General features: G+C 39.6%; 1 protein-coding gene across 8 annotated transcripts in view; it reads right to left on the reverse strand.

The window, feature by feature from the left end:
• Nucleotides 1-27543, reverse strand: part of astn1 (astrotactin 1) — a 309454-nt gene that overhangs the window by 234397 nt on the left and 47514 nt on the right. For all 8 annotated transcript variants that reach the window (XM_086094600.1, XM_086094593.1, XM_086094620.1 and 5 more), the window contains exon 2: nucleotides 15356-15537. In XM_086094600.1, the coding sequence (XP_085950726.1) occupies nucleotides 15356-15537 (182 nt within the window). The remainder of the gene's footprint in view (nucleotides 1-15355; nucleotides 15538-27543) is intronic.

Below are 27543 nucleotides of genomic sequence, written 5' to 3' on the forward strand. Positions count from 1 at the left end.
TTTAAAAATTTAAAAAATGATGAGATCTACTGTAATGTCGTTTTGAAAATATTTATTGTGCAGATTTCAAGTCAACATCAAAACTCAGGACTTGAGTGTGAAAACAAATATTTAGTGAAAGGGATTCACTTTAGTATAGCCTATCCATCCATTTTTTAATCCGCTTGTCAAGCCTGTTGTTTAATCTTCCTTCTCCCGGTTGACATATGCGGGACGCCGTAACAATCAAATCACTTCCTGTTTAGCTAAGTATGTAGCATTACTTTTTCTCCCCAGGGACTCATTAAAAGGCCAGCTGTTTATCTATTAAAAGTTTGACACGCTCTGCTTTAACGCGGTACCAGCAAGAACTTTGTAAAAAGTGTAATCGATCACCCATGCACTTAAATTAATGTCAGTTTCCCGATAACGTTAGCCGGTTAGCAAAATGGTTAGCATAGCAAGGCTTCTACGTTTTTTCTTTTCCTCGTTAATCACGCCTCGTAATCTCTTTGCGAGAACTTCAATACTTGTAACTGAAGAAGTGCTTCTTATACGCCGCCACGAAGGCTGTGGTTACTAACTTAGGAGTGAAAGCGCAACGTGTTTATGTGCAGTATTAGCCAGCAGAAGCTTGTTGTCATGCTGCGACGTAAGTAGTAGAACCGATCTCGGACCCGACTTGAGTACCCCCCACTTGTAGGTAACGTAAGCATCCCAGCGAAACTTTTGGGGGCTTTCTCCACCGTTCAATTTTCAGAAAAACTTACAAAGCTGTGTTTTAATGATGCTAAAAATGCACATTTAGAGCCGCAAACTGCTATGCTTGTTTCAAACAGCTGTCACTATTTCAATGAGCCGAAAGGAGTACCCAGCATGATTTGAAGTGGGCTTCAAGTTAATTAATAATTACGGGTTTTGAGTTATGAGTTTCGGCCCGACATTAGGCCAATAATTATAATTTTTTAAATAGAAATTTCTGAAATGTATCATTCCTCTGACACATGTTTCTTGTTGCCTTACTTTCAGTGGCTTCTACTTTACAAATTACATTCAACTGAAGTCTCTCTGTCAGTGTGGCCAATGTGAAACCTTTCATATTTAGAAAAGGACACGAAAGCAGCCAACCAGCACATACCCTTTCATCTCCCGAGCAAGTTTGATCTATTGCCTGCTTTGTAGGACACCAGCCTGCTTAAAACCTAACATAGCGGATGTGAGTTACCTATATCATGTTATTTTCTGTGTTCACTGACAAGGTTTAAAGTGTAAATGGATGACAGAGACCATGGTCACTTATGAGGTCCCATATGTTCCAGACCCCTATATATATAATGGACTGAACACTAGCAATGCCAGTCACCAAAATAAGGGTGCTTTTAGTATGTTACATTGGTCCAAATCACTTGATGGGCTTGTAAACATGGTGGGCTTTTCCAAATGTTTTTTTTTCTACAATAATAAAAAAAAAAAAATCCAGGTGAAGCTAAATGTGTCACATCAAACAAAGTGCCAGGGCTCTCTCCTCTTCGTAGTCTGTCCCAAGAACGTAGACTGGAAATCATTTTGATGTAAATATTATTCAGTAAATTAGAAAGAAAATATCAAATAGAAGTCAGCATGGTCATGTTCTCGCTTTGTAATGCTCCAGTTCACCAGTCCACCATAGTGACGACAAGTGGTTTACAAAATTGATGGGATTTGTAAATCGAAGAAAAAAATTAGCACAATTAGCACAATTACTAATTGTGTGACATTCTGCCTTACAACAGTACATGTGCAAGATGGAACACTTTTGTGACCTTCAATAGTTCCAGACTGTACTTAGTGTACTGCTTTCACTACCCAGTAAGATCTTTACAGGAATCATCCAAGAAAGGCTCCATTCAGCTGTACAAAAAAGCAGAGAGATGAACAAACAGGGCTTCGAACAGGAAGATCATGTGTTGACCAGATAGCCACACTCCGAATCATTACTGAGCAGCCTTTTGAATAGCTGTCACCACTCTACATTACATCAATTTTGTATACTTCAAGAAAGCATTCAACTCACTGGATAGAGAAATACAATTAACTCTTTGACTGCCAGACGTTTTCAGAAAAGGGATGCCGCCAGTGCCAGCCGATTTAAGCATTTTGACTGATCTTTCAAGGTCCACAGAAAATGTTCTGTTTGGACTATGGAAACACAAAAAAAAGTTTGTTTCTACCTTATTCCGTTCTTTAGTAATCAACAATAGAAAATGGTTAGTTTGACCCAATTTCGCCTGTTTTGGACCAAAATATGGAGAAATCAAGCTTTTAGTGAAACGATATTATTTCATGCATTCTAGTGAATTTGACACTTCTTTTTGTCCATGAATGATGCCACAAACACCTAAATAGTGCTTTACTTCTATAAAACACTACCACCAAGAATGAAAAAGTGTTTTTTGATAGCAAAATACGTTTATTTACATTCAACAGTGTAACAATTTGACAACAATTTGGCAAACTATTTACAAATGTGTGCAACTGTGGTGCTATTTACAAATATGTGGATGTTTCAACGACAGTTTTTCTTTTTGTAACACTCTCCTGCGTGCAAAGAGACGCAACAGCATTTGCACAACAGATTGCCTCTTCGCGTGCGCCACTTTCTTGCAGGCCGTTTTTTTCCGGGGAATAGCAAGTATATACTGCAGTGTGTCATCAAGTCTAATATCAGGATCATGCTACGGTTACGTTACGGTGGTGTTACGTCTCGCTTCCTCGCGTCCTTCAGTTGCTATACCGGGTGGTAGGAGATGTTCTGATCCATTTTATCCACTCCATTCATGGTGGTATCGTAGTCCAGAAACAGTGTCTTCTCCGTGATCAGACTGTACCCGCTCCTCCGATGAATATGCATTGGACTCGGGGTACTCTTCATTGTCCGATCGAATGTCCGCTTGTGCAGCTCCGCATTTTCCGGCGTTAGCAGCGCTAGCCGGTGAGGCTTTATGACGAGAGAATAACGGCCGCGTATAGCTTCCAACTCCGGCGTCAACCTCGGGAGTGACCATCATCATCATCATCAATGTGCATTGGTCGATGCTTTTCGACTACTCTCCATCGTCCGATCGAATGTCCGCTTGTGCAGAAGTAACCGGCCGGCTATTGTGCGCGTTTTCCGGCCTTAGCAGCGCTAGCAGCGCTAGCCGCGCTTAGCCGGTGAGGCTTACTACGTGTTCATAACAGTCACGCCAAAGCTTCCAACTTTGGCGTAGAGCTCGGAGTCATCATCGTCATCATCATCAATCTGCATTGGTCGATGCCAACTCTCCATCGCCCGATCGAATGTCCGATTGTGTAGAAGTACCCGGCCGGCTATTGTGCGCGTTTTCCGGCCTTAGCAGCGCTAGCCGCGCTAGCCGCGCTTAGCCGGTGAGGCTTACTACGTGTTCATAACAGTCACGCCAAAGCTTCCAACTTTGGCGTAGAGCTCGGAGTCATCATCATCGTTGACATCAATGCGCTTTTTAGTATTGATTGATGCTTTCCGTCTTTGAAAAAAATGCTCAAGCGTGAGCTGCTTGCAACCGGTTGCTTGGGCAGCCATTGTGGGCTTATTCAGCCATGTCTCCTCAACACTCTAGCTCCGCCTCACGTCTTCTACTGACGCCCACGGTGGGCGGCCCATCCAACCTTGTGCAAAGAGAGTCATCGCTGCCCTCTAGGGGCCAAAACGAGTCTTTGACTAATCAGATCTGCCTGATACTTTCAGCACAGCTGCCCAAGGCTTTTCTGCACCCGTTTTTGAAAAAAAACAAAAAAAACATAGGGGACGTCTTTTAACGTCCTCGGCGCCCTTCCCTAGGTTTATGCTAAACGTTTTATAACGTTTATGGCAGTCAAAGAGTTAACAATACTAATACACCATGAAATTTCACACTAGATGGTGAAGATCATACAGTGCCTGTACATGGAGACAGCATGTCATGTCAACCACAACTCAAGTGTGTCGGAACACTTCACAGTGAAGACCGTTGTCCGTCAGGGAGGCTTGCTTTTAACCACTGATCTTCCCTGTCGTGATCGACTGGATGCTACGGACAGTGATGGACAATAATGCAGAAGCTTGAAGACCTGGATTTTGTGTGACATCAGCTTGCTGACACAAACCCTCCACCATATGCAAGAGAAGACTGAAAGCCTCCACAGCACAGCCAGTAGTAACACTGGCTTGGAGATCAACGTGGAGAAGATGAAGACCATGAGAGCCAACACAAGCCAGGCTGAAGCAATTTGACTTGGGGAACAACAGATAGAAGATCTTTAGAAATTCACCTATATAGGAAGCATTGTCAACAAGACAAGAGGTACTGACGAGGATATCAGGGCCAGAATAACCAAAGCAAGGTTCGCTTTCATTATTATTTCATTCATTTGAGTTTGCCAAGACTCGCTGTACATAATAAAACCGGAACAAATGGCATGTGGAAGTACATTTACCAAAGGTGTAGAATCCGGGTCCAGAAAGTAAAACCCTGCCACACTTTTGCTTTAGCCACAGGTGCTTCTACTGAACTGACAGGTAAAATACCTCGTTACCTACCAGGCGAGTAGAAGCCGTGTGGCTAAAGCTAATTTGTGGTAAACTAAACTAAGGTCAACTAAGAAAGTAAAATACTTTGGTACTACAGTGATCCGCCTTGCAGTTCACAGGTCCAGGGCTTGAATCTGTGTGAAGTTTGCATGTTCTTCCTGTGCATGCATGGGTTTTCCCCGGGTACGCCAGTTTCCTCCCACATTCCAAAACATGCATGGTAGGTTAATTGAACACTCTAAATTGTGGCCTGCGATTGGCTGTCGATCAGTTCAGGGTGTACCCTGCCGACCACCCGAAGACAGCTAAAGTAGGCTCCAGCACTCCGCAACCCCTAGTGACGAGCGGTACGGATGATGAATGTAATGGCTCAGCAGCGCCTTCCTCTCCTGCAGTGGGGATAAATAGCTAGGTGTACTGCACACAAGTTCATATGAACGAGACAACGGTACGAGACAACTCCATTAAGTGATGCTAATTTTCTGAGTCAAATTTCATTCAAGCCAATTAGAAGAGAGTTGGGCAGCTGTTGTTAACATAAAGCAAAAATAGTAGCGCACACGAATCAACAATAGTTGGATGTGAGGACTGAAGAAATGATTTTTAAAAAAACAGGGGATGGTGAACATTGTAAAATGTACAGCCAAAAACTAAATTAAAGGAAATATTGCATCAGTCAAATGCACATCACACCCTGGACAAAAGTATTTATTCACATTTGTGTTTATCCATATTGGTGCCGAGCAATTTTTCAAGCTGAAACATATTTCAACAGCACATGTTTACAAAATGTGTAGCCATTAACAAAGCTCATGCAAACAGTGCCACACAACCAAAACTAATGAAGCAGGATTTTTCCGCCCCTCACATTTTGTCACAAATGTGCGTAATCTGTGGAGGACAAGCTGTCTTTGACCATCGTTGAGTCAGACCCATTCGAAGTAATATTCCAAAATACGAGCTAGGCACAAATGAAAACAAAATGAATGAATGAAACCAAAATTTCTTTGGCTGAAGTAATTTTATGAGATTTATATTTTAGTTGTCATTTTAGTGATAAAATAGTGCTGTGATCTCTGCAGCAGAGATGCAGCAAAACTATTTAAAAAACAAAAAGTTTTAGGCTGTCAGCCTTACTCACAGCCCATGGGAGAAGCTGGGGAGGCTATGGATTGCTGTGTCTCGCTCGGATGGCTGTTTTAAAAACAGAGCTGCTCTGGCAGAAGGGATTCAGGCTACTGCTTTACAAGTGGCCAGGGTCACATTGATTTAAGGTTTACGCGATCAATGCTATCAACGGCGGTTTTAGGAGCATCACAACATCAATATCAATATCACATGGGCTGAGCTGTGTCACAATGACCATCCCTTTCATGTGAACTGATGCTTAGTAGTTGTGTGCGTGTGTGTATGCATGTAGATAGAGAAGCAATGTTCTTTTATTTTATTTTTTGGGAAAATGCTGTTCAACAATATCAACTGCGAAAGTCCCTTTAAAACTCTTTTACCGCCAAAAACGTTTAATGACGTATAGTAAAATGCAAATGAATGCCGCCAAAAACGTTAATGGATGTTTATGGGGGGGGGGGGGGGGGGGGGGTTCTCAATAGGCAGTGCAACGTCTTTGCAGCACTCCCTTGTCCTTGGGGTTGTAAAATCCCAACACACCCACTAAGTATGGCCAGCAGATGGCCGCATTGCATCTCTTTTCAATGGGCTCCCGGTAGTATGAAATTACAATGAAACATGATGACTGATGAAATACAACGTTTTCAAGAATGACGTGAATGATCAAAGCCTTTGTCACATTAAATCTAATTTACACAGCTTCACTAAACAAAAAAATATTAGTGTCAAAGTCACTGTTGTGCAGAAAATGTATATTTTCACAAAAAGCTTGTTTTCTCCTTATCTTTTCAATTTTTGCTCAATGTCACTCAAATGACCTATATTCAAATGGTGATTACTAAAGAACAGAATAAGGTAGAAACATACATTTTTTTCTAATGAAAGAATGGAACGTGATCTTTCATTTGATACCCATGTTTCTGTCACAGCACATAATATTCTGTTTTCCTTGAAAGATGAGTTACAATGCTCGAAATCGGCTGGCACTGTCGGGGTTGTTTTTGGATAACGTGTGGCAGTAAAAGAGTTAAGATGGAAGAGAAATGTTTCACCCTGAGGGAAAAATATTTCTCTTTTTGGTAAAGAACAAAATAATCGCAAGTACACAAGACCACAATGAGAGTCTAAGAACTAATGAATGGATATTAAGATTAAGAATTAATATTTTTGTTACATTTTCAGTAAGAGGCGTTCACATTTGCTCCTTGCCTATGCAATGTCTTTCTACTGCCTCCCCCTCCTCAAGGGTTGTTAATGATGTGCACAGAATTTGAGTAAAACACGTGCGTTTGCGCACACACGTACATTCATAAATAGGCACAAGAGAACAATGATGTCTTGAAAGTCTATTATATCAATTTTCCTTCTCTTTGAGTTTTCCTGTACATTTTGTATGTCAGCCGTACTTCAACAGTTGTTTTTGTCTACAAAACCCACAAGGACAATGTGTTCTTTTGAGGCTATGTATTACATGCACCAACTTTACCCTGCTGCTTTCCAGCATTCTCACAATTGGAGCATAAAGCAGCAGACTCCAGACACCTGCTTCAATGACCTCAGTGACAACTCAGCCGCAAAGCAGGTCTGGAAGAAATGGATCGATAACTTTGTGCAAGTAGGTCACAAGTGGAATGCAGTGCATTGGGAGCCTCTGTGGCTGACGGTCAAACAAAGCTATCCTGAGTACCGATAAGCACTGTTCAAAACACCGAAATAATACAAATTATGATTTTTAAATGGTGTTTGGAATTTGAAGTTTAATTAATTTAAATGTGTGACTGTTTCTCTATACGTGCCCTGCGATTGGCTGGCGAACAGTCCGTGGTGTACCCTGCCATTTGACTGAAGTCATCAGAGACACCAGTGACCCTAGTGAGCATAAGCGGTACAATGGATGGAAAGTTCAACTAACAGTAACATGATCTTTCATAAACACAACAGTTTACGACCTAATCATTTGAGATAGACAGACATCTTCTGGATGCATTTTTAAATGAGTTATGTGTTTCATCACCAGTTGCAAAGTGTGTCTATGTTTATTAGAGAGAAAATGAAAAACAGATGGAGACAAAGGAGCAGGCTGTCAATATTTGATTCTCTGAACACACCATATGGCTGAGTGACTCCACTACTCTTTTGGGTTGAGTTAGCAATATATAAAGTTGTGTTTTGTTTTTTCCCCCTCTAACACTGATGATCAACATCAAAGTTGTGCCTGTTAATTGAAAATATAAAAATGTCTATAAAAAATTGACTCACCCCAGAGAGGTATGTTGTTAAAATGCCTGACAAATGTAATTGAATACAAAAATATATATACCAGGGTTGTTCCTGTGTACAAAATTTAGAGGTGGCCGCCTCCACCTTATTTGCTCGCCACCTCCAGCCTTAGTGACTGATAATGAATGAATGCTTTAACAAGATAATAGTCATATTCTTATTGGAACTATTATTCTTATTATTGAAACAATGAATTATTATATGTTGCCTGTAAAAAATGAAAGTCAGTCAGTTGAATCTACAGAATACATGCACATCATGGCGTATGGTCAGGTTAAGGGATGTCCGCGACCAATACGCAACCAGTAAATAAAATTCCCCACCCATAAATGACAGATGATTTTAAAGAAAGACCTATATATCCCAATATATTAGTTTTCCTCATTGCATGAAGTTAATGGCAACTTTGTATTCATATAATTTCAAATTTATTATCCCTGATCGTAAAACGGCCGCAGGAGGGCAGCCGATAATGGTATCGGTCACTGCCGTGAGTACTGATACAAAATAAATTAAGACTGGTATTGTACCTGGTATCGGTAGTCATCCATAGTCAGGATGATACCACCTCTGCCTCAATTTGAGCCAGGAAAAACTCTGTAAATTATATGAATATAATAAAGAATTTATATAATATAATATATGAAATCATGATTTTAAAAAATTGTGAAAAATTGAGACAGTCTCTCATCTCTCAGATGTTGTGGGCATGTCCGCTGAATGTGCTGAAAACGCGACGCAGTCCACTGTCAATCAAATATGCTTGATGCCTCGGTAATAGCTGCTAGATAGCTTGATAGCTTGCGTGATGCTGTCTAATATGTCACTGCCTCGCTTGGTGTTGTGCCCCGATTTTGTGGGCGCACATAAAGACAATTCAGGGAAAGTTAACCGTTTATTAACACAGCTTGCACACAGTTTTTCAGCATATACATCAAACAGCACAGACATATTTGAGCATGACTTCCTGCTAGTAAATGAGCACCAGAGTGGTTTGCGTTTCATCTTATTGCTATCCCGAATAGCACAAAAGACAACACCTGGGGATTTAAACAATAACACTGAGCTGTTCTGTCTAGGGAAGTTGCATTTTTCAGTTTCTAGGCATAGCTTGCTAGCTAAATAGACGCTGCCGTGGCAGAAATGGACCTTGTAACTTGCAATTGTGGTGGACAGCCACTGACAGTATGAAGGCACTCAGTACTTACTGTATATAGTGTGGGAGGGCCATACCATGCCCAAATCCATCACTGGGCTTCATTTTAGCTACTGATTTATAACCCATCATCTCACAATGGTGGGAGTCGCATGACTACCAGTTCTCATGAGAGACAGACGTACAATGCAAAGCTGAGGTTTTTACTTGACCTTAATGTTTGTAAATCCATTTTGTTGTATTAAGTACTCAAAAACAAGTTCACTGTATTGGAATTTCATTCTGAAGAGGTTGCGCAGGGAAGTTCCCGGGACTCATCTATAAATTCCTTACACATATCTAATGTATTTAGAAGCAAGTCTCTAAATGTTCTTTACAGGGTCTTTTTAAGTTTGCACACAATGAACAAAACTGTTCAATCGGATAAAATTAACCATGTTTGTGTAGTTACGGGTCAAAATGATCAAAAAATGTTTATGTTGATGGATTCCTTTGTCAGTCATCATGGTATTATTTCCGTTTAGTTAAGGGTGATACAGACATGTGCCGCTGATACAGTATCATGTGTAAAATGTAAAAATGAGAAGAGACAATTCAGACATGACTTCATGTAGATGTGATTACAGAATTGAGCCACATAATCTAATTGATGGCGTGTATAAATGGTTTAAAGTTGTTATTTGTATGGCCAGAGGCTTGGGATTAACATTATCTCTCATATGGGTCAGAGTTGAAGTTAAGGATGCTTGTTTGAACTGCCAATCTTTTCCCCTGCGGTTGATACACGATTAGGTAATTATAGTGGATGACCACTTGCGGCAATAACGTATGGGGAAAGATTTGTCTCAAAAATATTCACGCAAATACATTTGTGATTTCCACGTGTTTTTCAGATCCACAAACATGTTTGCGATTTTCACGTGTCGTTCAGATCCACAAACATATTTGTCATTTTCACATGTTTTTCAGATCCACAAACAAAGTCGTCATTTTCACGTGTTTTTCAGATCCACAAATATATCCGCGATTTTCACGTCTTTTTTAATTTTGTGTGTGTATTTTTCATGACTTATGATTGCGAGTTGTCGAAAGTGCGTTGGTGCATCGTCGCGCATGCGTATTTATTTTTGAGACAAACATCAGGCTGTTTCGGGATATTCACACACACAAGTCTTTAGATATACATGTGTCTAAGGCCCATTCCTCCGCCGTCCACGGGGAGGCAGTGTTGCCGTCTCCATTGAACGGGAACAAGCCTTTTCTTGTTTAAAATTGGACATTGAAAAGCAGAAATCGAGTCTTTATCTGACGTTCCATTATGTGTTTATTTTGCACAAGTCGGGAAACAAAATGCGACCTCAGTTTGTTTCCCTTGAGCTTGTTTTGTCTTCACTCGAAAGACAGTCTTCTTCTGCTGTCACTATTTGTATTAAGTGGACAGCATGTGCTGCTTTGAAGACCCCCTTCCTCTTTTATCGCTCAGTTCCTTAGACCAGTGGTCTCCAACCTTTTTTTCCACCACAGACCGGTTCATACAAGTCCACAACTGGCAACCCAGTGGGTTGAGGGGGGGGAAAGATGTTCGGCAGCTGGTTAATAAAAGGCTACAACAATAAACGCAAATCCACTATGTATTTTTATGTACCTGTACTAGCAGCACAAGCACCATAACAAGGGTAACAACAATGCTTTAATATGGTGAGGTCACTATGGTAATCCTTATGAATTATACGAGCAACACAAAAACTGGCGTATTTTGTAGATGATAATAAATGTGAAGCCACATTTTTATGTAACTATATTAGCAGCACCCTCCTTAAATGTGCCAGGTTGGAGCATTTAAGAGATAGATAGATATGAGGGCATGATATTGTAACGTCTTGCAAGAACGCCACCAGCAAATGTTGGTTAGGAAGTCACCCTTTTATTTCTTTTAACAAACGCTACTGTTGACCGTAGCCGACGCCGGAAAACAGAGTACAACGCAACCAAACCGCATGTAACATCCCTCCCGCGAGACCTGTGTTGCGTTTACGAACAGCCGTACGGAGTGCTAAACAGAAATCCCAACCCCGGAACACACAAGACACTTAGTTCGTTACAATATGTTGGCGCCGCCAACATAAGCCACCACAGAACAAATCTAAAGTCCATGAGTAACTCACTCACCATTAAGCTAAATTAAGAGCCGCTCGCTGTAGAGCCCATCATGCGTGGGTAACACCTGTAGCTGTAAGTCCATGCACCTTTATTTTTCTTCTTGGTCATTGGCTCCTGTGTTGTCTCATCACTGGGTCTTTTCTCCGTTGCAAAGAAACTTTCCAAATATGTCTGTTTTTACTTATTTTGCTAACTTGTCGATTAGCATCAGCGCTACGCGACTGAGATAATGAGCATTTTGACATGCGTCAAGAGTCCGTCGTAAACAGAGAGAATCCAGTCACTTTTCAATATAAAACATTTTTAAGCTTCGGCTAATCAATTAACCGGAAGCATAGTGAGTTTTTTTATTCTTTCAACTGTGCGGCCCGCCGCAGCCCGGCCCGGTCGACAGCTTGGTGGTTGGGGGCCACTGCCTTATAAGATTTGGCAGAGGCATCTTTTGTTGAATTACAGTTATAATTATTTAATAATAAAAAATATATATACAAGTTTCCTCCTGTAAACATCATTATGGATATAATTTATACATGTATTTAAGGCAAGTTGTATAATGTCTGAAGTCCTCTTGTTTATGTTTAACAAATTTAAAACATTATAAATCATGCTGTTTCTACTAAGTACTGTCTCAAATGTTTTCCAACTTCGATACTGTAAATGTATAGGATTGTATGCGGAGAATGTTTCTAGGAAATTGAGCCATTATCTGATCCTCTATTATGTGTTAATTTTACAAAAGTTAGGAAACAAATGCAACCTTAATTTGTTTCCTTCGAGCTTGTTTTAGCTTCACTCGAAAAACACTTCTTCTTTGGCCACTGCTGCTTTAGTGGTGTAGAAAAATAAAATTTTACAGCGAAAGAAGAGTATTTTGAGTAAAAGCAATACAAGCTCAAGGAAAACAAACTAAGGTAGCATTTTATTTCCCAACTTGTGCAAAATAAACACATAATGGAACGTTCGATAATGACTCGATTTCTGTTCATGGAAGGTCAGATAAAGACTCAATTTCTGTTTTTCAATGTCCAATTTTAAACGATAAAACATTCCCGTTCAATGGAGACAGTTACAGTAACACTGCCTTCCCGTGGACGGCGGAAGAACGGGCCTTAGACACGTGAATATATGAGAGCTTGTGTGTGAATATCTCGAAACAGCGTGATGTTAGTCTCAAAATCCCCGCACTTTCCACAACTCGGAAGCAAAATTCATGGAAAATGCACAAACAAAATAAAAAAAAGACTTGTGAAAATCACGGATGTATTTGTGGACCTGAAAAACACATGTGAAATTCACAAATTGATTTGTGTGAATATTTTTGAGCCAAATCTCTCCCCATAATAATGTGGTCACCTTGGAGACCTAAGCAAAGCGATGGCCTTAGAACTTCACCTCAATGGCTGCAACATATAAAGATAGCTATACCCACCTAACTGTGTTTTCACTTAGTCTGAAAGATTGTAGTTGACATCAGGTGTAAAATTGGTGGAGACTGCCATATTTAAGTGGTGCAGCCAGCAGTTGCATTAAAGCCATGTTTTATTTGATTTAACTCTCCCAGAGTGCATGAGAATTGGATGTATCTGCCCATTATGTGTAACACTGCAGTTAAACGTGGAACAGCTTACACACACACACACACAACAAAAACTGCTCAGGGAGAGGCCTGCGCCAATTGTCACTTCACTCAAATGATCTAGAAAACACAAGGAAATTCAGTGTTGAAAGATGTTTTGTTTTGGTGATATGGCATGGTTCTGTCTTATTTTGGGCTATAAATCAGTCTGTAGATTATTCAAAAGCTCCAAAACTGAATTACTAAATAGACAAAATATTGCAATAGTTAGTGACATTTCAAAAATGGTTAGTCAGAAACAAAATTGGTTGTCCCAGTTGCGTCTCATTTTGCCTGAATCTCCTCCGTACCACAGTAATGCAGTCATCGTTATGCACAGCCTTTCAAATGCTTTATTTGAAGACACAAAATCAGCAAGTTTGCACCCTTTTTGCACATGCAAATCTCGAGTGATCCAGGCCTTATGCGTTTAATTAGCACTTTTGTTATTCCTTGAACTAATTTTATGATGAGCAAACTTTTGTAATATCGTCAACATCAGAATGAGTCAAAAGCACAGTGACGAGAGCAGTCCTTAACACAGACAGATGAACGGATGGGCAGAGAGACAGACACACTAAGTCAATGCTGTTCATGATAATGCATTGTGTGTGGCAGGTAGAGGCTTCAGCTAAAAGACCCATGAAACCGCCTTTGCAGGAGATTTTTTAATCCACAAGGAGCTTTAACACAACATGAATTGGGATTTATAGGTCAGGGCCTCCAGTTGGGTTGCCGGCTGCAAAGGGTTCTCGCCAGAACAACATTGCGTCCATCTGTTGTCATGGTCTGCTAATATTTGCATACTAATCCTTCTCTACCCACACCTTTATGAAAACACCCTCCCCGCATGGCAGGTGTTTCTGGGTGAGGAATTACCGGAGCAGGGGGCAGAACAAGATAGGCCTGAGGTCAATGGAATGTCGACAGTGAAAAGGAGTGAAAATCTGGGAATGGAGAAAAATCATAGATGTAAGAAGCAGTCGCCACCCAAGCAACCTCATTTAAACATTATACTTTTGTCGTTTTTTTTAAATTGCTCCACCTTGCAAAAAATTCCAGAGGTAGTCAAAGTCAGATGTCTGTCTCAAGGTCAACACGTGTCAAAGCATGATTTCCCGACCTCTCTTCAGGAGGTGTGGCTCCTGGCAAAATAGTCTTCAAGCTGACTAATCATATTTTTATGCAGCTTTAATATGCTTTCAATGTCTGCAAATACAGATCATCCATCAAAGCACTACTGCAATGTCTTTGGGCTGGAAAAGGGCATTGGGACTAGATGTGGCATATCTAAGATCTAATAAATATACATTTCCCTGGGCAAGAGCATAAAGCTGTGCGATCTCAGGATTCATTTCGTACTGTGTCGACATTAAAGATAAGGTTCGATACATAGCAGGCCTGCTAAATCTACATTGTGAGCTATGTAACTTTATAAATGCATGTTTTCATTGACACACCTCTGACAAGAAAGAGGAACAAATCATAGTCAGATGTTGAAAACTCAACCAAAAAAACCAAAGCCCCAGGTTTTTGTTTTTTGTTTTGTTGTGACAATCCCACACTACATGTGGTGCGAGTTCATGTACTGTGGCAGGTGGCAAAACAGCAGGATAGACTTCACACCATGCTCTCAAAATGTGTTCAAATATCAACAACTCAGGCACTGAGAGCACTTTTTTTTTTGCTTTGGTTTGATATTATATAGATATGCAACAAATAAATATTTGCTACTGACAGAGTGAACGGAGCGTAAGATAGAACCCACAGCTAGAGGTCCAGTGGGAAATCACTTGGATTTATTTGCTTCTTACCATAATATGATAAAAGTAAATAGTCACATATTTATATAAGAAAGATGTGCTATTTCATATGAAACAGCTTATGTGGCACCTGAGGTTTTTTTTCTTTTTTTTTGCAAGCCCAAGGAGAACTTGCAACCTACACAACTTCTTATGAAGATTTGAACCCAGATTGCCTGATTGTGCAGTAGACATGCTAATTACTATTTTCACCAACACAAATGTCATCTTTATACTTCATGTTTCAAGTAGGATTAAATTAAAGTCAAATATAAAGCCACAACTCTTACTCGAAACAACTTTGCCGATTCACGTACGTCATGCATAAATCGAGCTTAATGCCCCCGCCTGCGCGGAGGTCGGATATATGCGACCTGGCCGTTCAGACTGCGGTTGCATTGCAATTTTTTTTATACGTATCTGATCTAGTACCACATATAAAAGTGATCCAGGTCAGATATGAAAAAAATCGGAATTGAGCCATTCAGACTGACATAAAAATGTCAGATACAGGACGCATTTGGGCAAAAAAATCAGATCTAGGTCATATTTGCCTGCAGTGTGAACATAGCCTAAACCAACCAAATGTGTTATACTAAAGATATACTGCTCTATTTTTTTACATTTGTAATAAAGATGGCAAACAGTCACAATGTTTCTTTCCTCACCATCACTGAGATATGCAGGATGCGGAGTTCCTCCTTTGCAGAAGTGTTCGCTGGATCTTCAGTTGGTTCAGGGAGGCTTAGGCTGCCATCCTGATGGTGTATGTGAAAGAGCAAAGTACCATTCTCCAGCCACTGCTGCCTCCATCGCACCAAAGGGATGTCCTCTGAGTTCCCAGAAATCTCTGAGGTGCACAAAAGATAAGAAGTAGATTGAATTTTGCGGAGAGTAATTGATAAATGTGCTTTCTACTCAAAGTGGTTTTATATTGTGGCAAAAAAAAAAAAAGAGACTGGATATTGCCACTGAAATAAAGTAAACAGCTCATCACATATCAATAATGCAGCATTAAGAAGAAGAAGTGAGGATCTGGTATCGTGCTCAAGGACATTTTATAGAACTGAAGGAGCCAACCTTTTGTATGCTAGCACCTGGTAGGAAAGTTAGAAATGTAATGTTGTATTGATTAGAACATGCCATACTGATGCAAGTCTGCAAGAGTCTATCAGTTAATCAGTGTTAAGTTATATATATGCACACTGTGTGTTCCTCCCATCTCAAAAGATTAAGTCAGATAATTGACAGATAAGTGAATATGTGTTGCGAGGACAAACAAATACTTGAAAACTACTGTATTCACAGTCTCATTATGTCGCATGTTAAAAGCACTAATTTATTTCATGATGAAATTAAATGCATTCATTGTTTAGACATTGTTTAAATTATACAGTCATACATTAAACACACAAGGTAGTTGCGAAGGGTATGTCAAACAAGTAGCCTTCCGCATGACTCGATATTTTAGGTAGCTCACAGTGTCACAACAAGGTTTATTGCTTATCAGCTTGAAATATGTTATTACCATCCTGCAAGCAGCCCCAACATTACCCCACTCCCCCGATACTTCACATCAATTTCAGTGTAGCCAGGCCAAGACGATGTTACTCTCCTTCTCCATCTCATCAAATGTTAGACTAAATGAAGGGCACAAAATATGATGGAATAGTTCAACTTCAAGCACACACACACTCAACATTTCAAATACCTTAGCCCACCATATCACTTCTCTAACTGTTGGGAATGTTTGTGATGTATGCTTCCAAAAATAAAATCCTTTCCAAATGTATGCTTTCCGAAAGATTGTTGTGTAAACACAACCACTTTTGAAGCTGTAGCAATGAATGAATGAATGAATGAATCCTCTCGCCGCTTCAAAAGACAACTACTGAAGATGTATTTACGCTATTGGAGGTATTTGAACTGTATTGTGAATGCATAAGTTGGGTGAATTCATTTTAATCATAATACTACATTTACGTTATCTTCCCAGTGGTTATGGAGCGCAACATGGGATTTTGGCCTTTTTTCTCTCTCTCTGCCATATTGTGATAGGCTCACTCAAAATTCTTACATTCCTCACACATTTTTAACATTGAGTGAAGGCTTTCTATGAAATGTGGATGCCAAGCAGCTTTGGAGCATATATGTAGCCACAGTAGACTCGAAGAAAGCTCCAATTTTCCGATCTACGCGCCCGTATCAGAATGTGGAAGACCAATGCAGCACGCCGAGCCAAGCACACACAAAAATGGCTACCATATACCTTTGCTTGCTGCGAGAACCATGATAAAACAAGGCAAAACAGGACAAAAACATTCACCAAATATGGTAGAAAGGTCGAAAGTCCGTATTATTAGCAAAACCAAAAATTGCGATTCTGTCAGACAATGGTTTCTAATAGGGGTGTGAATTGCCTAGTACCTGGCGATTCGATTCGTATCCCGATTCATAGTCACGATTTGATTCAATGCCGATTAATCCCGATACAAATCTATAAATTGATTATTGTGATTTTTTTTAAACTCAAATTTAGAAAATAATTAGTAAACTTGTACATGTACACTGTAAGATTTGTATGAACATGTATTTATCTGAAAATTCAGGTTGCAGTCTGTTTCATGTTTGAACAGCACTGAAATAGAATATTCCCATACAAAAATTTATGTTAAAAAATCGATTTGGCCGCATATTTAATCGATTCGAGTATTTTGCGCTGTAATATGCCGAATCGATTTTTTCTAACACCCCTAGTTTCTAACCTTTATTAAGCCAAAACACCAATTTTACATTAGAAAAAAATCTTATGGCATCCAAACAAAAGAAAATATATCTTAATATCTCAAAACGTATGAATACTCAAAGAATGACAATATTGGCTCATTTTATTCAAAAACTGATTTTTCAGCATGAAATCTGGGCTTGTTTAATTGAGCACAAAGCTAATACTTGCAGGAAGTGTGATTCATTCTGTTTGGCTGGCGGCAGGTGGAAACACGTTTATTGTGCCTTCAGCCATCAAATGGATGAGCATTTAATATTTCTGCCTATCACTATATGCTGGCATAGACAAGTGGACAAGGATATTTGTAATAATTAAAATTATTTTTGTGAAATGTGTAAAATTATTTAAGTGAAATCAGATCATTTTTCATGGTACCCATGATGATGTTTCATCGAACCCTAGAATGCCACAATACCCTTGTTGGGAATCACTACTCTAAGACACAAAACTGTCACCTTTGATATTAAGGTATATAAAAAAAAGTATTTCCCCCTTTCATTTATTTATTTTTTGCAGTTTCCCCACATTTATGTTAAGGATCATCAAAAAAAAGTCATACAAAGATAACACAAATAAAGTGCAGTATTTACATGGTAATTTTTAGGGCTGTGTTTAAAAAACCCCAACTCAAATCGGTATTGAATCAAATTTACTTTTCAAGCCTGGTATCGATTCATAAAACCATGAATCGATTTAACTCTTTGACTGCCAGACGTTTTCAGAAAAGGGATGCCGCCAGTGCCAGCCGATTTAAGCATTTTGACTGATTTTCAAGGTCCACAGAAAATGTTCTGTTTGGACTATGGAAACACACGTACTACCAAATGAAAGATTGGACTTTCATCTTTCATCAGAAAAAAAGAGTTTGTTTCTACCTTATTCCGTTCTTTAGTAATCAACAATAGAAAATGGTTAGTTTGACCCAATTTCGCCTGTGTTGGACCAAAATACGGAGAAATCAAGCTTTTAGTGAAACGATATTATTTCATGCATTCTAGTGAATTTGACACTTCTTTTTGTCCATGAATGATGCCACAAACACCTAAATAGTGCTTTACTTCTATAAAACACTACCACCAAGAATGAAAAAGTGTTTTTTGATAGCAAAATACGTTTATTTACATTCAACAGTGTAACAATTTGACAACAATTTGGCAAACTATTTACAAATGTGTGCAACTGTGGTGCTATTTACAAATATGTGGATGTTTCAACGACAGTTTTTCTTTTTGTAACACTCTCCTGCGTGCAAAGAGACGTAACAGCATTTGCACAACAGATTGCCTCTTCGCGTGTGCCACTTTCTTGCAGGCCGTTTTTTTCCGGGGAATAGCAAGTATATACTGCAGTGTGTCATCAAGTCTAATATCAGGATCATGCTACGGTTACGTTACGGTGGTGTTACGTCTCGCTTCCCCGTGTCCTTCAGTTGCTATACCGGGTTGGTAGGAGATGTTCTGATCCATTTTATCCACTCCATTCATGGTGGCATCGTAGTCCAGAAACAGTGTCTTCTCCGTGATCAGACTGTACCCGCTCCTCCGATGAATATGCATTGGACTCGGGGTACTCTTCATTGTCCGATCGAATGTCCGCTTGTGCAGCTCCGCGTTTTCCGGCGTTAGCAGCGCTAGCCGGTGAGGCTTACTACGTGATCGTAAACACGTCCAGGCTTCCAACTTTGGCGTCAAACTCGCAGTCATCATCATCATCATCATCAATCTGCATTGGTCGATGCCAACTCTCCATCGCCCGATCGAATGTCCGCTTGTGCAGAAGTACCCGGCCGGCTATTGTGCGCGTTTTCCGGCCTTAGCAGCGCTAGCCGCGCTAGCCGCGCGTAGCCGGTGAGGCTTACTACGTGATCGTAAACACGTCCAGGCTTCCAACTTTGGCGTCAAACTCGCAGTCATCATCATCATCATCATCAATCTGCATTGGTCGATGCCAACTCTCCATCGCCCGATCGAATGTCCGCTTGTGCAGAAGTACCCGGCCGGCTATTGTGCGCGTTTTCCGGCCTTAGCAGCGCTAGCCGCGCTAGCCGCGCGTAGCCGGTGAGGCTTACTACGTGATAGTAACAGGCCAAAGCTTCCAACTTTGGCGTAGAGCTCGTTGTCATCATCATCGTTGACATCAATGCGCTTTTTAGTATTGATTGATGCTTTCCGTCTTTGAAAAAAATGCTCAAGCGTGAGCTGCTTGTAACCGGTTGCTTGGTCTAGCCATTGTGGCTTGGATCAGCCATTGTCTCCTCAACACTCTAGCTCCGCCTCACGTCTTCTACTGACGCCCACGGTGGGCGGCCCATCCAACCTTGTGCAAAGAGAGTCATCGCTGCCCTCTAGGGGCCAAAACGAGTCTTTGACTAATCATATCTGCCTGATACTTTCAGCACAGCTGCCCAAGGCTTTCCTGCACCCGTTTTTGAAAAAAAAAAAAAAAAACATAGGGGACGTCTTTTAACGTCCTCGGCGCCCTTCCCTAGGTTTATGCTAAACGTTTTATAACGTTTATGGCAGTCAAAGAGTTAATATCTCTTTTTCAAATGAATTTGTAAGAAAATAGTATTTAAAGGCCAAATGTTTTGTGTATCTTACTGTTTTCTTGAAATTTACTGATCACATGTATTTTCTTAAATGTATGAAAGACTTGACTTATTGCACTTTGAACCATTCAGAATCGTTGAATTTGAATTATGAAAGTAATTTCCTCTTATCCTTGCTGATGTTCATGTTTGTTTACACTTAAGTGATTATAACAACTGTTACTTTTATGAATAAACAATCATTTAACCAGCTACTGTCACTGCAAAATTTTATTTAGAATTTAATATTTGAGCAGTTTTTATCATGTCCTTGACGTTTAAGAAGAATTGGTGTTCCATAATAAATCGAATCGAATTGAATTGGGGAAAATCGAAATCGAATCAAACTGAACTCCTGTGAATCGAAATCGAATCGATTGAGGAAATTGTAATCAATACCCAGCCCTAGTAACTTTATTTGTCAAGGTTTAAAAAAAAATACCAGGCATTGTGTGGAAAAAGTACTTGCCCCCCTTGCGCTAAATCATGAATTTACTGTGGGTAACCACATTTTTCAATTAATTTTCACTAATCACACCCAAGCCTCATGAGTAACACAGCTCAAACGCAAATGATTAGCAAGCTTTGTAGAAGCCTGATAACGATCCTGTTCATCAAATCAGGTGTGTTGGTGGAGGCAGACAACAAGCAGCACAGTGGACCAGGGTTCCCTACCCCTTGAATAAACAACCATGTGGAAATAACTTCTGTCGGCAGCAGTCCAAAAGTTTGGATAGCAGAAATGCAAGTATGACTTGTACATTTGGTCAGGAACAAATCACCAAGGAACGTTATTTGCTTTCACACTCGAGCCTTCTGTGCGTCACAGTACCAAATGGCCCACGGACTGGTACTGGGCCACGGACCAGTGGTTGGGGACCACTGGAGTAGAGTATAGCTGTGAGCCATACTATATTAGTGCCATGCCAGTTTTGTGATGGCAGATAATATGACATTGAGTCACAAAACGTCTCCGGTTTGGGAATTCTAAAGCACTAATATACTCTTTAAAAAATATCTGAACTTGAATGACAAATTAAGATGAGTAATAAATGTTACATTCCTGGTGTTTTTTTTATTTTTTATATGAGCACCACTAATGTACCGTAATGTAAACTGTGGCACATATAACAGGCAATCTACCTTCTGATAGCAAGTGGCGTCCGTTGAGTAGTCAGTAGCGCAAAAGGGCAAACAAGGAAGTATATATCATCAATATGCATAATACATTCTTGAATCTGAAGTATCTTATTTGCAAAAATCTGGTTCATACCAACTGAGAGACTGACCAAGCAAACAATAGATGTACAAAAAACAAGAATGCAAAAATAGTAATCACACTATACATCGCTAAATATATCAAACACTTCTGCATAGTCGTCTATATGCATCTACAGGCAAGGCACTAAAACATTCTGTAAAGTCAGACAAAAGTAATTGACATCAGCAGCGTCTCAACTGCTTTGAATGAGCATCTGCTTAGTTCACTGCAGTTGTTCGGTGCATTTTCTTTTTTCTTGTTCTACTTCTAGTCTTACCATCCCTTGATGGTTCTTCTTTCATTAAAAAAAGTATAGCACAAGGCAAAACATAGTTCATCCTTTGATGCTGGCTGAAATCAAGTCTAGTGAAGTGCACTGAAGCCATGCATTATAATGATGGTCACAATTTGTTATAAATGTTAGCTATTCCCCTCTTGATTTATCAGAAGTTTAATTAATGGAAACAGTAAAAAAAATATTTTTAATCTGCTTGAAAACCCAATTTATGAAGTGTCACAAAAACATAACACTATGGATTGCAAATATATGGTCACTGTTGCGTGCACAGTATACTGAACAAAATGGAGGTGGGGCGTGGGGGCGGTTAAGTGCACTGTACCTATATTAAAAAAGGTAAAAGATCTGCGGTGGCATGAGACTCGAGGTATTGGTAGTGAAAACTGACGACGTCAAGATTACAGGTTTATGCACAAACACAATTGACTTTGTTCCGCACTACAAACATTTGCCCTATCTCTTTGTTTCCTTTGTGAGATAACCCATTATACTGATTACTGGAAAGGACACAGTGGTCTGTTGGATAATAGCAATAACCCTTATATGAATTAGACCCCGTTTACAAACAAAACACTTTACTGTGTGTGTGCGTGCGTGTCTTAGAGCTGTCAAACGATAAAATATTTTTAATCAGATTAATCACATTTTAGAATTTGGATTAATCACGATTAATCGCTTAACAAAAAAAAGGCTTTTTTAACTCTTTGACTGCCAAGCATTTTCAGAAAAGAGGATATGTGGGTGCCAGCTGATTTAAGCATTTTGACTGATCTTTCAAGGTCCACAGAACATTTTGTGTTTGGACTATGGAAACACAGATACTACCAAATGAAAGATTGAACTCTCATCTTTCATCAGAAAAAAAAAAGTTTGTTTCTACCTTATTCCGTTTTTCAGTAATCAACATTAGAAAATAGGTTAGTTTCATCCAAATGCTCTGCTTTGGACCAAAATACGGAGAAATCAAGCTTTTAGTGAAACGATATTATTTCATGCACTCTAGTGAATTTGACACCTTTTTTTTTCCATGAATGATGCCACAAACACCTAAACAGTGCTTTACTTCTGTAAAACACTACCACCAACAATGAAAAAGTGTTTTTTGATAGCAAGATAAGTTTATTTACATTCAACAGTGTAACAATTTGACAAAACAATTTGGCAAACTATTTACAAATGTGTGCAACTGTGGTACTATTTACAATTGTGTGGATGTTTCAACTACACAGTTTTTCTTTTTGTGAGGTATATTGTGTAAAACTCCCCTGCGTGCAAGGGGACGCAGCAGGATTTAGTTTCACTGCGATTGCCCCTTCGCGTGCACTTTCTTGCCGGCCTTTTTTTCCCGGGGAGTAGCAGGTATATACTGCAGTGTGTGTTTGGCCATGTTGTCATCAAGTCTACACCATCTTATCCACTCCATTTATGGTGGCATCGTAGTCCAGAACCAGTGTCTTCTCCGTGATCAGACTGTACCCACTCCTCCGATGAATATGCATTGGACTCGGGGTACTCTTCATCGTCCGATTGAACGTCCGCCTGTGCAGAAGTGCTCGTTTTCCGCCGTTAGCATCGCTAGCCGGTGAGGCTTTACGACGCGATCGAAGCCGCCGCGTCAACGCTTCCAACTTCGGCGTCAACCTCGGAGTCACCATCATCATCATCAATGTGCTCTTTAGCATTGGTCGATGCTTTTCGTCTTTGAAAAAAATGCTCAAGCGTGAGCTGCTTGCAACCGGTCGCCATTTTCGCCTCCTCAGCCATTCTCCCCTCAACACTCTAGCTCCGCCTCACGTCTTCTACTGACGCCTACCCGATCTTGTCCAAAGAGAGTCATCGCTGCCATCTAGTGCCCAAAAATAGTCATTATACTAACTCGACCTGCTTGATACTTTCAGCACAGCTTGCCAAGGCTTTCCTCTACCCATTTAAAAAACAAAAACAAAAAACATAGTGAACATCTTTTAACGTCTTTGGCGGCGCTCATTTGGATTTTACTAAACGTTATTAAACGTTTTTGCCGGTCAAAGAGTTAATCAACATTATTTTCCCGCCAAATTTGAAGAGCACCGGTTATGTGTTAATTATTTTGACATTTAATGTTATGAGGACGTCTTAAAAAAAAAAAAGTGATCTACTGCCACACCTCTTTTTCTAATCAGTTAATTTACTTGCATAATTTAAATGGGGAAAAAAGAACCCCAATATTTTGACATGAACAAATATTCTAAATGTCATACGCAAACATTTATTAAATGCTTTACTTTGCATGCATGTATGTAATTATGTTTATTGCTCAAACCTGTGCTACCTTAAATATAGCCATCCACTGTCACGCTAAAGGATAATCTATGGTCAAAATTAATAGTGCAATTAATCAGCTTTAATTCATGATTAATGCGATAATTTGGGAGGGATTAATTCATCAGTTAACGCTTTAACTTTGACAGCACTAGTTTTTATTCATCATTTCCACCGTCTCTCATGGGGACCTCTTGCAGTATGAGGACCGAACATTAGGTTCCCATAAAGATTTTAAAGTCATCTAGAAACTATTCTGATTATGTTTATGCAGTGTAGGCCACACACCCCTGCATTGAATCGGCTCAGTCAAAGCGTGAGTACAGTATTCAAATCTAGTACTAGCTTTCGAAGGTTAATCAACTTGTAGCAAAGGTACAGCAAGAAACTTTATTGCTTATATTGATCTAAACCAGTGCGCCGCTCACTCGGCGGCCCCCGGACGTCATCCAACCCACCGGTTGCTGACTTGTGGCCCCTGAACCGTTACAGCCATTTCCGATATCAGCAGAGATAGGGCATTCTCAGAGTATCAGTATGGCCGTAGGGCACAGTTCATTTTGTACAGTACAGTGCGGAGTCGATAAACCCAAGAGGATTTTTTTCCCCCCATTATGTTTTAGCAAGGTCAGCGCATGTCTACGGGGACTTGTCTCCATGCCAACGTTACGTAGACAGCTTGTTAATAGGTCACTGAGTTCACAGCCACAAGTGAAATAAATGTGTAAGTTTCACTGACACTTTGCCAGCTAGGAGCATTTTTCAAGTTCACTGCTAAAAGAAAATTACAAAAAACGAAATAATTACAAAAAAATTATTTTACCACCATCCAACACAATAAAAAAAAAACACGTGCTTAATATGCCACAATGCATATTGTGATGTAGATTTTCAGTTTAAAACGGCTAGATGACAGACATTGCCTCAAAATTCAGTGTAAGGACAAGAAAAATAAACAGTGAAACCAGTTACAGGAAGGTACTATATTCAGTTACTGTGTACATACATCCACAGGACCATGAATATTACAAAAAGTGACAACACGATTGTTGGTATTGGGCAATGCAAAAATGCCGGAACATTGTTTAAAAAAAGGATGATTTCAAATGCAAGGATGGTCACCTTAAAAAAAAAATGGAAGTCAAGTCAAGTTTATTTATATAGCCCTTAATCACAAAAGAGTCTCAAAGGGCTTCACACGCCCACAGTTGACAAATATTAATGACGTCCCCTGAACTTAACCACAAGAGAGCACCCAAAAAATAAATGAATGAAAAAAAAAACTGGGGAAAAATAAGAAACCTTGAGAAGGGACCGCAAATGTGGAAATCCCCCTTCCAGGATGATCAGGCTGCAATGAAAGCCGAGTGGGCAACAATTTACACCGTAGGCTATGTGGTGCTAAACAAAGTTAACTAGAATAGAGCGAGAATCCATCTAATAAGTTGAAGCTCTGCAAAACAGACTCCGTCAGGCAAGTGGGTTCTCATCCAAGCCAGGCCCGGTTGGTCGGTGCACAAATCTCCATGGCAACAACTCCAAGGTGGTGGCCTGTCTCGGATCTTGTAATGGTCAATTAGTGCAGAATCCGTACAGCAGCATCCAATTTGTTCATTGACACCTAAACTCCCTCTCCGAGCCGGGGAAAAGGGAGTAAAAGAGAGAAGCGGCAGACAACAGGCCAATAAAATTCAACTAAATGCAAGAGCATAAAAATAAGTCTTAAGGCAAGATTTAAATGTTTCCACAGAAATAGCGATTTCCAAGGGTAAGGCATATTCCAGAGAACTTGAGTCTGAATCGAAAACGCTCTTGGACGGGCGGATTTCTTTTTGGCTTTTGGGGATCATCAAAAGACCAACGTGAGTGAGTGAGTGAGTGAGTGAGTGAGTGAGTGAGTGAGTGAGTGAGTGAGTGAGTGAGTGAGTGACAGACAGATAGACAAGATTTACATAAGAGTGTTTATGGTTGCATAGTGCAAAGGTCAGAACTGAATTGAATAGTCTCAGTTGAAGTCATTCACATTTCGTACCACCATGCAACAAGGCAATTTTCATTACCAGCTGAGCTAAATTTACCATATGAACTGATGAGATGCCCAATTTATAGCAGTGAGTGATACAGTGTGCAACCGGGTGTAAGGCAGTAGAACAAAGCAAGCAAGACAAGACAATAGAAAGGAACATTTTAAAACAAGAGTAGAGCTTGAAAATTTAGGGTAGTAAGGGAAAGAAAGAAAAGATAGATTGTCTCCCTTACAACATTAAAATAGATCAATGTAATCGGATCACTTTTGTGTTGTAAGAGCACATTATCTGAATGCAAATTGGGTCTGCTATTAGAATTGTGTCATTTTCTTTGAAGCCTCCATATTGCCTTATGAAGCCGGAAAAAAAAAATCTCAAGAGAATGTCATCACATTTCCCATTCACTAATTGATTGGCAGGGCACTTAGTGTGATCGACTCCTAGAAGTGACATTATTCTTATGGATATCAGATGTTTTCTTAAGGATATGCTACATTAATACGTATAGGCCTGTTTGGCAATCTTATTCTATATTTTGTTTTCTCCAACTCAATCAAGAGCAACTTTTAGTCTTGTTTGTTTATTCAATCATAACTGACAGAATAAGATGATTCTCAGAAGGTACTGAAAAATATAAATAGGGCAGTGATGTTTAAGGTGACGTGGCAAGTTTTTGTTTTATTTTATTTTTTTGCAATGAAAATATTCAAATAGGGCAGCTGAGTAAATGTGCTAAGATTTTTACGCCTGGGAAAAGGTTGTGTGTTCCCAGCAGTAATATCAGAGTAAAGTGTAATTTATGTAATTAAATAATTTATCTTATTAGAGAGGGCTTCTTGGGAAGATTGTTTATCTGCAGCTGAAGCAGATATATATAGTCAACCTCCCCACACACCCTGGGATCTTTAAGACTGATTTCATTCTTGTACTTGTGTAATTTGTGAAGGACTGTTAAGTGAATAAATGTGCCATGCTCCTGGTCTCTTTTTGTTCCCTTGTTTTTTTTTTTGCTTTGATGTAAAAAATAATAATATATAAATAAATAAATAAAAATAATAATAAACAAAAGAGGGAACCCAGGAGCTAGCCTGATCTTCTGTAATATTCATTTAAAAATAGTTTGATCTCTTTTTTTTACTCTATAAATTATTTTAATTATTATTAATACACGACACACACTCTATTAGATTGCATTTGAATTCAATGACAATGTCCAGAATGATAAATATCATTCAACCTTTTGCCGATGCTATGCTGACAACAGTTGACGTTTTGGCCGTTGAAGACAGTCAGCAAAGTATTTGCATTCTGTTGCACAAGTACTTTGACTCGAGTAATTTAAAGGGAAAACCACCAACACTTTTGTTAATAAAGATAGAGAAACATTGACGATGTGAACACAGACAGTCAGTATACTTTTTTTTTAAACTTTATCTGACTACTACTGTATATTGCTATTGTTACCAGCCGTAACAAACATACTGTATGTTATGTCATTTTTGCAATTGCAGTCATAAAACTGTAGAAGGTACCATTGACAATTTCTTTATTGCCAATATATACATAATAAATTAGGGATTGGCGAGAACCGATA

The sequence above is a fragment of the Leptonotus elevatus genome, chromosome 1 (genome assembly GCF_054856555.1).
Source record: "Leptonotus elevatus isolate MCC_2025b chromosome 1, RoL_Lele_1.0, whole genome shotgun sequence".
Lineage (NCBI taxonomy): Eukaryota > Metazoa > Chordata > Actinopteri > Syngnathiformes > Syngnathidae > Leptonotus > Leptonotus elevatus.